This window comes from Salminus brasiliensis, chromosome 7, assembly GCF_030463535.1.
Source record: "Salminus brasiliensis chromosome 7, fSalBra1.hap2, whole genome shotgun sequence".
Classification (NCBI taxonomy): Eukaryota; Metazoa; Chordata; class Actinopteri; order Characiformes; family Bryconidae; genus Salminus; species Salminus brasiliensis.
The window spans coordinates 43,171,537-43,186,688 of NC_132884.1; the positions used below are offsets into that span (position 1 = coordinate 43,171,537).

General features: G+C 41.6%; 1 protein-coding gene across 1 annotated transcript; it reads right to left on the bottom strand.

The window, feature by feature from the left end:
• Window positions 1-2,627: 2,627 nt before the first annotated feature.
• On the bottom strand, window positions 2,628-6,831 carry abraa (actin binding Rho activating protein a). Its single transcript, XM_072683232.1, has 2 exons — window positions 6,235-6,831; window positions 2,628-3,065 (listed from the first exon to the last, which is right to left on the bottom strand). The coding sequence occupies exons 1-2, from the start codon at window positions 6,829-6,831 to the stop codon at window positions 2,628-2,630; spliced, it is 1,035 nt and encodes a 344-aa protein (XP_072539333.1).
• Between the last annotated feature and the right edge of the window lie 8,321 nt (window positions 6,832-15,152).

Below are 15,152 nucleotides of genomic sequence, written 5' to 3' on the forward strand. Positions count from 1 at the left end.
TGGGTTTGAAGAAGACGAGCCGAGCAGTTTATGAAAATAAAGATAAAATTCACATTATTTCAACACATTGTTGACATAAATGTAACGATGATAAACAGAAAATGTGATACATTTTCCTTGATAGAAATGACGAAACAGGTCTTGAACAGGTCAGACACGTCCACCGAGTCGCCCACCAGCAGCTCCACGCTGGTGAATGTGAGTAGAGGGGTTCGAATTCTAGGCAGGCCTGGAGTTTCATTGCAGGAGCCAAATATGAAAGGCAGCCCCTACTTATGTAAACTGTGGGTGAGGACCAACTCGACTGGCATCTTCTGCATGATGCTCACTGACTTCTAAGCTCGGCTGGTGCTGAGAAGTGAGGACATTCGATCCCTTCAGAAATACTGTACCTCACTCCCAAATATCACTGAGGCTGAAAGTGAATAAAAGCATGGAGGCCAGTTGGCATGCTCTTATTTACACATTGCCAACCTCGTCCAATCGACTTTAAGCTACTTTTACAAAGTAAGTAAAAATAAAGAAAAATCAATAAGCAATCACCTAAATCTTTTTAGACATCTGTAGACAATATAAATACAATTAAAACAATAATATTCACACTGTACACCGGGGGCGTCAAATAACTGAACATTGTACTCAGTGTTAATATAGTGATGTTCTGGTGCTGAGAACAAAATTAATGAAATTTGATCACATTTTATTGTAAGAATAATAAACAATATATTAAATAACAGTTAAATAAGTGTCTAGATAATCAAATAGCATTTTATTATCATTTACCTCAGACATTTCTCTCTTCATACAAAATGTAACAAAAGTAACAAAAAAACAATAATAATAATAATGTTGGTATTTCATCAAAGATGTCTTTGTAAAAACTGTGAAGCTCGAGCAGAGACATAAACTTAAACTGCTAATATTGTTTTTTGGGGCTTTGGTTTTTCTGCGACAGTGAGGTTATGTTGGGGACAGTGAGGTTGTGTCGGGGACAGTGAAGTTATGTTGGGGACAGTGAGGTTGTGTCGGGGACAGTGAAGTTATGTTGGGGACAGTGAGGTTGTGTCGGGGACAATGAAGTTATGTTGGGGACAGTGAGGTTGTGTTGGGGACAATGAAGTTATGTCGGGGACAGTGAGGTTGTGTCAGGGACAATGAAGTTATGTTGGGGACAGTGAAGTTATGTCGGGGACAGTGAGGCTGTGTCGGGGACAGTGAGGTTATGTCAGGGACAGTGAAGTTATGTTGGGGACAGTGAGGTAATGTCGGGGACAGTGAAGTTATGTCGGGGACAGTAAGGCTGTGTCGGGGACAGTGAAGTTATGTTGGGGACAGTGAAGTTATGTCGGGGACAGTGAGGCTGTGTTGGGAACAGTGACGTTATGTCGGGGACAGTGAGGCTGTGTCGGGGACAGTGAGGTTATGTCGGGGACAGTGAGGTTGTGTCGGGGACAGTGAGGTTATGTCAGGGACAGTGAGGTTGTGTTGGGGACAGTGAGGTTATGTCGGGGACAGTGAGGTTATGTCAGGGACAGTGAGGTTGTGTCAGGGACAGTGAGGTTATGTCAGGGACAGTGAGGTTGTGTTGGGGACAGTGAGGTTGTGTCGGGGACAGTGAGGTTATGTCGGGGACAGTGAGGTTGTGTCGGGGACAGTGAGGTTGTGTCAGGGACACCACAAAATGAAGTCATATTTGTTTTGACAATGTAAAAACACCCAGAAGTTATGTACCAAACTGTATATAAATAAATAAACAAATAAATAATGTAATCAATTGCCTTATAATGTAATGCCGGTTCTTTAACCAATAATGTTTATGACATTATTGGGAATTTATAAATATGTTTATTTTGATTTGGCATTAAGACATTGATCAACCTGAAATGTATGTATTTTTATATGTATGTTTAAGTTCAGTGCTAAAACGTCTTCCATTTCTGAGTTAATTACATTATAGTGAAATCAATTCAGTATTAATTGCTATGAGTCATATTTGCACTCATAAAGGACCCGTCTTCCTGCACCTTCTTCAGTTTTAATGGCCTATTTGAAATGTTTGGCTAAAGCCATCAGCTTTTACTTTTCCTTCAGATGTCCGCTTACTTCACCTTTACGTGTTTACACTCCACATCCAGTCCTACCTCATGTTTCCATGACCCCTTTCCAACATTTCTTTGTCCCCCTGTTTTGTTACTGTCCCTTGTCCCTGTTCTGATTTGGCTGTGGCTGCGCCTCATCACTTCTTTTAACTTCAGGATGAATGGGCGGGGCTAAACTGCTGTAGGCAGTAGAGAAGGTAGATGTGCTGTGTGTTGCTGCTCTATTGAGTCTGTTCTGTAGCTGAGATCTGATCATCTATAAGCTGGGGGTATATATATATATACATATATATATATATATATATATATATATATATATATATATATATAGTGCATTACCCTCTTTAAAAAATAAATTATAAATAATAATAATAATAATAATAATAATAATAATAATTGGTATTGGCTATTTAATTAGGTGGCCTTTTCAGTGGTTCACTGTGGCTCACTGTGGTGCTCAGTCATTTAACGCAGCCCCCGTCTTTGTGCTGTCCATCTATATAGTTGACTTCTGGACGGTCCAGTGCATCAGACCAGCAGTGTGATTATGACGTGGTCGTCCTGACCCTGCCACAACATCTCCCCCTCAAAGTCTACCATCTTGTGTTTGCGGCAGCGAAGCAGGATTCCCACCACCTTGTCGGAGATCTTGACGTATCGGGCGAACAGGCGACCGAAGGTGACGTAAATGCGGCCCTGCTTGTCCCTTTCGCCCATGTCCCGGATGATGAAGCACATCTCATCCATTTCCCGCTGGATGTGTTTCTGGGCCCGGTCGGCCCGCTGAGCCGTCTTGGAGCCCTCTTTGGGACGCCCGTAGCCGGTGTCGCCCTTGTGGAGTCGGCTGGCCATGGCGTGCTGGTAATCGAAGTCATCGCTGAAAGGGTTGAGCTTCTGACCCTCCACATGCTCCTCGGCGAACTTCTGCCATTTGCTCTTCAGGTCGCCCATCGTGGTCACCCTGATCTGCAGCAGCACAGCAAAGAACAAGCTCACTGACCCGCTCCACTCTCAAACACAGTTGTGTGCAAAAGTTTGGGCACCCCCGGTCAAACTCTGTGTATTGTTGATATTGTAAGTGTATATAAGCCACATTCTCTACAGAGACACCCTTCTGTACATTTTTATACACTAGTCCTGTTTATTTACTGAACTGAACAGATTAGTAGGTTTATGTTATAGTTTATAGTTTGTTTACTGTAGAGGATTTTTTTTCACTTATTTACACTTAGAACATCAACACTCCTCTCATACGAACATGGGGCCCAACCTTGAGTACAACTGCATATTTCGTTTTAGACAATATTTCAAGTACTTTGGAAATGCATATAAAATTATTCAGAAATAAAATGGCTACATTTTACATTAAGAGTCCCTAATTATTCATTAAGTATATGCTAATAAATTAATTTCCCATTATTTATTTGTTGGTGGCAGAACAAACCACCAAAGCCCCAAACTTTAGTATAAGTACAAATATTCCAGCTATAAAACAAACACTCAGTTATAATTGATTTACTCAATTAAAGAAATGAAAGTATAAAAATATTAAAGGTGCGAGGCTGTGCCAGTGTGTTAGGGTGGTTCATCATATTAAATATTTAAATAGTTTCATCATTTAAATCTGATCACAGAACTCACTAACAGCAAAGCGTGATTAGCTGTCTGATTAAAAAAATGCACAATAAATGAAAAAATACATTTTAAGTTTAAAAAAAAAATCTAAAAAAAAAAAGTAACAAGCCTTTTCTGAAAATGTATTGATTTTATAGATTTTTCTTGTGAACTGTAGGGAGTAGACATATTTAGTATTTAGTGACAGAAATACTTAAGTAAAGTACAGACACTTGTATAAGTTATATACAATACAATTTTGTATATAATATATATATATATTTACTTATATACAAATATCTACTTAAGTATAGTTCTGAAATATTTATACTTCATTACTTCCAAACCTTTGGTTAACTCTTAAATAGGCATTTTCTGTTCCTTAGAAATTGATTAAAAACTTTAGCATTAGTCATGGAGTACAGTAGTATATTAATAAGTCATTACTTTATAGCTTATTTATTATTTACTTATTATATGCTTATTAACTGTAATGCATTACATTGTTTATACACTAATAAATGAACTGATTAATGTAAAGAAATAGTCTGATAACTTATGAGTTATTATGTCAGTCCCTTTAATTGTCCCGCTAATTATCTGTTAAGTATCTTTCCATCACCTCCACGTGATGCTTTGTATCTGAAGAAAGTTCTTAAGTACGAGTTGATTTATTTATCTGCAACACTGATTCCAAACTTTTGACTGGTAGTGCATCCTAATCTACCTTTTGATCAGACACGACAGATCTTTCAATTAACTCATCAAGATTTATCCTTTAGGATATTTTTCAAAGCCAGCGAACTTTCCTGAGCTAATTAAAAACTTTCAGCCTCGACAAATCTGACGTGACATTTTTACAGTGCTCCTAACGGCCCTGTTTTACAGTGTTCCAGACACACACCATCAGGGATGAAAGAGATAAGACGAGGGTCGACTCGTCTGAGATGGATTTTTTGGGGTCTTTGAACATGAATCAAACGGCCCGGTGTCTAATTTAGGACTTGTTTGTGAACAGAGGGACCCAGTTTGTCATTTGCCAAACCGCTCACCCTCTGCTGTTCTCCACTTCCCTTGCCTGTGTGAGACTGTAGCTGCTTGATACTGCTCATGACGTTCTAAACGGGCACTTATTCTGGCTGGTGTCATGTGCACCAGTGGGAATGTGTCTACTGAAACTGGAGACGGGAGACCAGCAGGCAGAGCGATGGAGCAAATAGCAGAGTCACACAGCTGTGATAGTTCTCACTCATCGAGTTCATTCAGACATGTGCTACTTTCTGAAGGTCAGACGCAAAAACATCTGCTGTATTTATTTACATTTGCAATCAAATGTTTCTGACCTCATGGCAGGACGCTACGGTGCCATTCGGGTGGAAATGATTCATTAACAGTGTGTTTGCTTGGGCACTTATGTATGTGCATGAGAATTTAAGGCGAATGTGATCTATGCAATCATTCTACAGCTGCAACCAGTGCAATCAGTGGCCGCCAACAATGGATGACGTTTGCTTCTTAGCTTTGGGCCATTCATTCATTTATTCCAGGGGTGAGGAACTGAGGCAGTTGGATGATTTCCCTGCTCTAACAGACCAACTAAATCTGGTAATTGGCTAATAAGATGAGTCAAGAGTCCTCCAGCAGGAGAATCACCCAACTGCAGGAATCCAGCCCTCCAAGACCTCCAGTTCCCTGCCTGATTGATTCATTCAGTCAGAACCTGATTGAATAGCCTTGTTCATCATACACAGGGTTCTTCCTGCTTGTGATGCAATAGAAGAACCCACTCAATTTTAACAGACAGCTTATTAGAGCAGTGATTCTCAAACCCAGTCCTAAAGGACCTCAAGGCGGTCCACATTTTTGCTCCGTCTCAACTTGAAACACATAGAGATTAAGCAAAAAATATGGGGACCGCTGCCTGTCAGGCATCGACTCGTGAACCAGCTCCCAAGGCTGTTCCAACCCAAATCGCAACACATAGGAATCAGGCCAAAATTGTGAACCACTCTTTAATCCAGTTTTGTAAATGAAATAAGCCTTCATAGGGTTTAAAGAAGCTGTATTTAGAGTAAATGTTCTAGGAAGAATCCTTAAATTGATATAGAACCTGTTTAATGGGATAAACAGTTGCAGTGACCCGCAAACCAGTCCCAAATCGCAAAAATATGAATCCTCTTCTGTACATTAACTAAACCTTTAACAGGCTTAAAGTAAATGCTCTGGGAACAATCCCTGAACTGATGTAGAACCTTGTTTTTATGATAAGCAGTTCTTGACATTCACAAATATGAGGTTCAATCAGACAGTCAGTGATCCTCAGACCAGTCGCCAACTTCTCCACATTTTTAGGAGCTGGGTTAAACCCAATATCTTGACCATCTGCAGGGTTTATTTTATAGAGCCAATGCTGTAGGGAACCAACAGTGACGTGGTTCTTCTATGGTTACTACTACTATGATTACTACTCTTAATTGAGTAAAACAAGAGATAAGAAGATCGACGGGTTCTTGGAACGTACCTTAGGTCTGCTAATTGGCCTCTTCTGCTCAACCTCGCTTTGATCGCTGTTGTCACTTAAAGCTGCATCTTCTCCCAGGCCGCTGTCCTCGGTGTCTACGCTGCTGCTCCGAGACCCCATTTTACTTTCTTCTCTCAAACCTAGAGCCTTCCCCAAACCATTGGCCTTCCCACCGCAATACCGTCTTCTGGTGGGGGACTCGTTCCCAAGGAAGCTCCTAGGCTCCTCTGGTGCCACCTGGTTGGCGTGGATCTTCTCCTTGATGGAGCTTACCAGATCGTGGCCGCATTCGCTGAGCTTTGGCATGACGGCCTTGCTGACCGTGCCCGTCTTGATCTTGTTGTCACATTTGTCCTCCTTGCTGACCACAACAACTCGAGGCATGACCAGGAGCTTGACCTCGTTCCTTTCTTTTTCCTTCTCATCCTCGACGATGGACTCAGGCATCCAGCCTGAGGGGATGGTGTCCTGTTTGCCAGTGTGCTCGTTGGCCCAGTTTTGCCAACTCTTGGCTAGCCCGGTCACCGTGGCGGCCACTTTGATCTTTCTTATGGCTCTACTGAAAGGCCGACTCTCCTGAGTGGTGCAGGTGCTCATGGTTAGGTAACCGAGGTCACTATTGGAGGCTGAAGTTGCAGCTTCTGAGGTGAGAAATCTCTATGGACACTATGGGCAGGACCTCAGGCTTTTAATGCATCACCAAAGAGGAAGTGCCCCCCGAGGTGGGAGGTGCGACATTCCTCTTTTGCACATGGTGACCACCATGACCCACAAGGCACCAGTGGTATTTTCCCCCCATGAGGGAAACTGGACACCAGGTGGCCACATTGAGATGTTATGACCAAACAGCCCCACTTGAATTCGACCATTCAAAAATATCCCACCACAACAGAAATGTCTGCATGTCTTAGTGTAGGACTCACGCATGTTTCCGGCGCTTGTGTCGTGTACATGTATACAGCATTAGCTCACAGACCTGCTCAGAGACAACTTTGGGCACCGATCAGAGTGCAGCCCCATACATTGCCACCGAATGTTTTCTGCAGCTCGCCAGCACTCTGTGTGATGGTCTATTTTTGCTGTTTGGCTCTTGCCATGTGCATGTGCTAGCGTCTGTTGATTGATACACAGGCCTGTTCTGAAAGCATGAGCCAGGCTATTTTAAGGAGCAGAGTCGTGCACAGCAAATCTGGGATGAGCCAAGGACTTACACCAAGTCTGCTCCATTTACACCACCCAGCTGATAATACCTCCATTATGAATTGTCGATTAGGAGAGCAAGACGCTTAAAACATTAACACAAAAGTGACTTAGAAAGAAAAGGATGGAATAACTTGTTTTCAGAAGAATAGAAATGAGGTTAAACTCAAGCTCATGGTGTTTATATTGTGTAGAGTTTTTGGGTGGTGCATGAATGGAAGCTAATTTCCACCGGAAGAGAAGACCGGTATGGATCGAAATTCTGGCTTAGTATTGGGAAGTAATGACGTACTGTGACCAAATAATGACATTTTCTTAAGATAGATTCTTTTTTTTTTTTGCAACATTTGTAAATTGGTATCTTGCAAAAATTCTAATTTTCTGTAAATAATAATCTGTAAATGATATTGTTATTGCTTTTTTTACACCTAATATTTATATTGTGTATATAGTGGTAATTTATCTACATTTTTGCATCTGAGGGTCTTGCTATGGCTTTTCTGCTTTGACACTGAGAATTTCCCCACTGTGGGACTAATAAATGATTATCTTATATTATTTTGACTTATTATGTAAACAGATGTACCTAAATGTAACCTAAAATGATCTAAAATAGTGACATATTTTCTTAAAATGCAATATTTTACCATAGTAAAAACTAATTTTGAGATACTATGGAACTAACATTTAAAAAAATGTTTTAATCTAAGTTATTGTGTGACAAATAACAAATGACAAAATCATTATTTTGAAATATGAAATGTGCCATATAAGTCAAGTCAAGTCAAGTGGGTTTTAATGTCATTTTAACTACATACAGAGTACACAGTGAAACGAAACAACGTTCCTCCAGGACCATGGTGCAACATAGACACAGTGCATACAGAACACAAATGCAACACAGTACAGACAGAGGATAATAAATAATTGGGGGTAGTGTGCAAATTATGCGGTGTGTAATAAATATTGAGTCCAGTGAGGTAGTATAGTTACTAGTGCAAAATGCTTCCCATATTGTCTGGGGTAAATGGTTGGTGAATGAGAAAGAGAGAGTGTGTGTGTATGTGTGTGTGTTTGTGTGTGTGTGTGTGTGTGTGTGTGTGTGTGTGTGTGTGTGTGTGTGTGTGCATGGAAAACAAAAAAACATCAGTTCAGTCTCTGGAGTTGAGAAGTCTGATGGCTTGTGGGAAGAAGCTGTTGCAGAGTCTGGTCATGTTGGACCGGATGCTTCGGTACCTTCTTTCTGATAGCAGGAGGGAGAACAGTCTGTATAATGCATGAGTATTTTAAGTTGTTGCTTAATTAATTTCCAAGATGCAGTTTTATGAGCCTTTTTACCACCCTGTTATTTCACCTCAGAATGAAACATATGGTGAAAAAAACCCAGCTCTGCTCTCATTGGCCGGTTTAAGTCACTTCAACAGCTCACGAGAGCCACGTAGCATAGCATGGCATTATTCTTTAATTGTTCTCAAGCCTTGCCGGATAGTGTAGCTGTGCTCTTGGCACGATGTGTGTGGTTAGCTGTTGTTAGCTTATAGCCTAGAACAGAACCCACTCTCTTCCCTGAGGTTTGGCTTCCCCTTCTGATGTGATTTAAGCTCCAGTTTGTTTCAATTGAGGGAGTCCAGCTAGGGGTGGAGCATGGATGGATGGACCTGTTGGCTTTGCTAGCTTTAGCTTCCCCGTGTGCTCAGTTTGAGCTCCTCTAATGCGGACACTATCACGGGAAATGGCACAGCGGTCAGGAGGCCTGATTCCTGGAGATGATGAGCTGCTGTCCAGTATGAACAACATCAAATTCTCCCAAAGACGCTGTCATGTCCTTCTCTAGTGGGAGGGGTCTGTGGACATTTTGGAGGAGGGACGATATGACTGTGATGTAACAGTTTTGGGGTTTTGGAATTGGCTTGTTTTCCAGAAAGGAGGAACAGCAGTGTCTGAGGTTCACGGTTTGTCACTTTCATACTCTGAAATGCATTATTCAACCATGACCAGATAAACACAGTTTAACATTCTAGGACGTCTTTTTGGGTTTTGTTTTTTTATGTACTGCTGCCAGAGAGACAGAAGGAGAAAATAATCACAGGCCATACAGGCTTCCATATGTAAGGGTCTGGTAATTAGTAGCTTAATCCTTTTTTAATGGCACCGAAAGATCGTCTGATACTCGCTGGGGACAAAGGAAGCACATTCTTCCTCCACAAATGCGTATTTTTTCTTTTCTATTGAAAACGTCCTCTTTTAGCTCCTCCAGGCTGCACGGTCTGGGGACAGAAATAAATGGATTGTCATTCCGGATGCTGCTCCAGTTCTTCCATGCCTCCTCTTTGGCTGCGGTGAGTCACACACACACGGAGGAGTGTACTGAGGAATGAAAGCTTCACTTACATCAATGCTAACACTATCAGGCAGATGCACGCAGAGCTTCACAGTGTAGTACAGGTTGCCTCTGATGTTTATTAAAGCCTCACAGGCTGCTCCTGCTTCAGTACGAGAAACGAGGGGACGTGGAATGGGCCGGGAATTCAAGCGCTGCATGACAGAGCATTCAGCAGTATTTAGGTCATATATATAGAGCCTATGGTTGAAATCAAGCATGCATGCACTCAGAAAAGCTCTTGACCTTCATACACTATATGGACAAAAGTATTTGGACACCTGCTCATTTATTGTTGCTTCTGAAAATAAAGAGTTGATTCTGCTTTAGTTGGAGTGACTGTCTCTACTGTCTAGCATAGAAGGCTTTCTACTAGATTCTGGAGCAGAGCATTGCTGTGAGGATTTGATTGCATTTGGGATGTTGGATGAAGAGCACCACCATCCATCATTTCAGAGAACACAGTTCCACTGCTCCACAGCTCAATGCTGGGGGCTTTATAACCCTCTACTAGCCCACGCCTGGCATTATTGAGGAGCATGGAGCCAATAAGGTCATGATGTTTATTTGCTCCAGAGGGTCCTATTGTATTGGCAGCACTTACAATTTGTACTTTTTTGAATTTCTCCCCGACCTCTCAGCACAAGTTCATGAATACCAGCCTCATCAACGCTGTGTGAGGCTCTGACGCTAGCCTCGCACAGCAGGACCACGTCACTGCTAACTAGCTTTAGCCTGCCCAGCAGTAGTGCTGTGACAGCTTGGGTATCATTACAGACAAGCCTAGATGAGACAATTGCTGTCCTCACACACTCCCTGGTCACCCAAAACACCCCAACCCAGGGTTTTAGCACTGCACTAGTACGCAGCTGTAGCTAATCTATTCAGTGTGGCGCAGTTCGCTCCAGCTAATCATAACATGAATAATTGATTCACTCTTGATTTATAACTCGTGCTTGGTCTGAGCATCAGGCCTAACGTTTCTCAGTCTATTTCTCTGTATGCAGACATTGTAACTATACAAATCCTCAAGCTAATTCCGGCTAAATCAGGGCACCCGATCATTTCTTGAGTTCCTCGTGAACTAACAAGCTAAAGAGATCAGGTTTATTGCCCTTGTGTAAAACTTCTGTATAATCAGCCCTCAGAAACGGCCTCATTATGCTAGGCTGTTGTGACTCGTCTGGGCTCCTTTCAGTTTGGCTTTGCTCACACATAATCTCATCCAGGATAGCCTAAAGGCTAATGCATATGAGGGATGAGATGCGACTGGCATTTAAACGCCTTCCTATGATGGCATTTCTTTGACGGTAGCGCTAATCCAAAGTGGGTTGCGGATGCTGCGCTCGATTTGCTCCCTTAACCAAACATGACTCCATTTTTAGCAGGTTAGCATGGCTAATTTGTCTCATAATTAATATTCGCGTCACAGCAGTCGGCCGCATTTACTCTGCAGTCCTCCCTGATTGCTTTAAATGGGCACGCTGACCTACAAATGTCTGCCCTTGAACTAAAATCATTGAAAAGCATTTGTCACTGGCTTGGGAATGTGAGGCTTTGTGGGTTGTCACTACAAAAGCCTGAACGCCCCCCTCTCTCTCTGGATGTCTGCTGAAGAGTGGATGTGTCAGTCGCCAAACACAGATCCTGCTCTACATATAAACCTACACCGTTTTATTAGTGGTTTAAATAGACATTTAAATGGCTTCATGACATCATGGCCCATATCTGCAAAATGTTTTATAACCAAACTACAGACATCCCACCCTGCAACAGCTCATAGCATATATAGTATTGCCTAACTGAAATGAGTTGTTGCAGAGTGGGATGTCTGTAGTTTGGTATATATATATATATATATATATATATATATATATATATATAATAGTAGTTTGTAGTTTCACATCTTAATTGAAGGGGTTTGTGTAAACATGTTATGTCATCATTACTTTGAGAGATACGTTGGGTTGTAATTAGTTATTAGTTATTAAATGGCTGGTAGCACTTTTTATATTCGGCTATATAAAGTAGTGTTGATTCATGCCGGCTGTTCTGTGTGAGCAATTATGCATTTTTATTTGTATTGGTCTAACCAATGGGGCAGTGGTGGTTCAGCGGTTAGAGCGCCGGGATATCGATAACAGGGTTGTGGGTTCGATTCCTGGGCTCGGCAAGCTGCCACTGTTGGGCCCTTGAGCAAGGCCCTTTACCCTCTCAGCTCCCCGGGCGCTGGAGTTGGCTGCCCACCGCTCTGGGTGTGTGTGTGTGTACTCACTGCCCCTAACACATGTGTGTGTGTGTGAGTGTGTGTTTACTACCAGATGGGTTAAATGCGGAGGACACATTTCGCTGTACAGTGACAAATACGTGCACCTTTACCATACTACAGACAACATTATCTTGCAACAGCTTTTAATATTGACTTCAATTAAAAGTTGTTTCCTTTTCCTGTTTTTGATTTATTTTTTGTTACTCTGAAATATATTTATTGTATCTGATTGGTTCTGCTGTTGAGTTTGACTGTCATTCCAGACGTTCCAGAAAGTGGACAAATGAAGGCCCGGTTCTGCCCCAAACTGACTACCATGTCTGAATCTGGGTGCTGGACCTCAGTCATCGTGGCTGCAGATCAAAAACCTCCAACACAGGAGTTTTACAGGAGGAGCAAAAACCCTTCTGAACTTTCAATGGAAGTCAGTCATTCCTAGAGCATTCCTATTGGTCCCTTCATCATAAATCAATTGCCCCACCCCCAAGATTCTGATTGGTTCTGCTGCTGAGTTTAACTATCTTTTTATTTATAGCTACAGGCTGACAGTACGACTAACAACTAGCTTTACAAAAAGTTAACAAATCAAGGCCCGGTTCTGGCCCACACTGACTACCATGTCTGAATCTGGGTGCTAGACCACAGTCAAAGTGGCTGCAGTAGGTCCAGTCTTGCGGTCACTCAAAAACATTCAAATCAGCAGCTTTTCAGGAGAAGGAGAACAACTTCTTAACTTTCAATGAACGTCAAGGTAAAACTATCGTCAATCTAAAACTATTTCTAAATATAGAAGATTTTATTCCAGGTCATTTTGGAGCATTTCTATTGGTCCATTCATCATGACATTCTGATACAGTATAAAGAACAACTGACAGATCCACACAGTGAAAAACACCAAATATGGAAATACAAGTGACGATACTCATAATTGCTCACACAGAACAGCCGGCATGAATCAACACTACTTTATATAGCCGAATATAAAAAGTGCTACCAGCCATTTAATAACTAATAACTAATTACAACCCAACGTATCTCTCAAAGTAATGATGACATAACATGTTTACACAAACCCCTTCAATTAAGATGTGACCTAATATGACTCATCAGAATAATGAGGACATTACTGTAGGCTACAGAGAGTGCAGTCATTTTAATATAATAACAGAACATAAATAGTCGATGTAATATCCAAAGAAGCACACCAGCAACTCTCCGATTCAGCAGCCATACTTTGAGGGGACATGTTTTAAATATTATATGATTTTAACAAGTAAGTAAATTATTTATTTTTGTTGTTGAGGATATGAATGAATAATGATTAATAAATCAGCCAGTCTTAATTCGACCCAGCAACAACCCAGCTACAGTGACTGCATTCAGTTAAACTCCTTTAACAACAGCTTCTATAATAGGAACCATGAAGTAATAATGACACCTGGACGAACCTGACCACAAACAGCTCTGTCCTCTGAGACCTGGCAGAAGGTACTACCACATCTAAACACTGACCACCAGCTTTAGAAACAGCCCCCCTCAGTCAGTCAGCTATGGGTCATAAATAACTCTTTGAATGCTCAATATTTATTTATTTGCATCCTAAATAGCCTGGTGACACACTGGTGTTCTCTGAAACTCCATGACATCAATGTGCTCCATACTGCTGAGTGGTGGTCCCACTTTCCATTACACTGAAGCATACACTCTTTCAGCCCTTTACTCAGCACTGTGCTCTCAGATTACTGCAGTGCGCTCTGCTCAACTTAGTTCATATGTAACTCGTGCTGTGTTTCGTTCATCAGACGTTTTAGTTGAATGTATTGTTCATTATACAGCGTATTACTACTACAAAGGTGTAGAACATGGTTGGAGAGGATTATTCTGGAGGCGTCTGTTTTATTTAAACCTCAGATGTTTAGTCTGGTCTGCTCTCGATGGTTGAAGTGAGAGGTGAAGAAGATTGAGGTTAAAGGTTAGGATTAGGATCAGGGTTAGGGTTAGGGCTTGGTTTTGGGTTGAGGTTAGGATCAGGATCAGGATCAGGGTTAGGGTTAGGTTGTGGGTTGAGGTTAAGGTTAGGATTAGGATCAGGGTTAGGGTTAGGTTGTGGGTTGGGTTTAAGGTTAGGATTAGGATCAGGGTTAGGGTTCAGTTGTGGGTAAGGCTGGGTTAGGTTTTGGGTTGTGGTTAAGGTTAGGATTAGGATCAGGGTTAGGGTTAGGTTGTGGGTTGAGGTTAAGGTTAGGAGTAGGATCAGGGTTAGGGTTAGGTTTTGGGTTGAGGTTAAGGTTAGGATCAGGATCAGGGTTAGGATTAGGGTTCAGGTTGAGGTTGAGGTTAAGGTTAGGAGTAGGATCAGGGTTAGGGTTAGGGTTCAGGTTGAGGTTAGGATCAGGGTTAGGTTTAGGTTTTGGGTTGAGGTCAGGGTTAGGATTAGGATCAGGGTTAGGATTAGGCTGTGAGTTAGGCTGGGTGAGGATATTAGGTCTACTTGATGTATCAGATGAACAATAAATCTACTGAATGTCAGTAAAGCATCAGCAGAACATCTTCAGGATCTTTACCTCAGTGGATCCAGATGCTTCAGTGCTGCTGCTGCACTGATCTGCTGCTGATGTGTTAATTAATTCCTCTGTCTAATAAAGAACCACTCCAAATAAAGTGTTACCCCAGCAGTAGAGTAGAGGCTGTTACTGCAGCAAAGATGGACAAACTTCTTGTTAACACTCTTGATTTCAGAAGATTTGCGGGAGGTGCAGGTGTCTACAAACATCTGGACAATGAGAGCATTTCAAATTGGTGATAAATAATCAGATCTAAAACATATGATTTGTCAGATGTATTAAAATGAAGTCCCTTGTAGAGCCTCATAAATAATACACACATACAGTATCAGATTCACTAAGGAAGGGCAATTCTTTTATATTACAATGACAATATACTCTGCAGTATCCAATATTCAGCATTAATTATTCATGCTGTGCTGCCACTGCCTGTGAGTTTTATAGCAGAAGCAAATGAAATGTTCTTACCCTGGTGTACTTCCACCTCTGACTGTGTGTGACTCAC

Excerpts from the sequence above, each read along its gene's own strand:
- abraa (XM_072683232.1), bottom strand. The coding sequence starts at position 6,831 with ATGAGCACCTGCACCACTCAGGAGAGTCGGCCTTTCAGTAGAGCCATA. Across the intron at positions 3,066-6,234 it reads GGCCAATTAGCAGACCTAAG|ATCAGGGTGACCACGATGGG; the intron begins GTACGTTCCAAG and ends GTGCTGCTGCAG.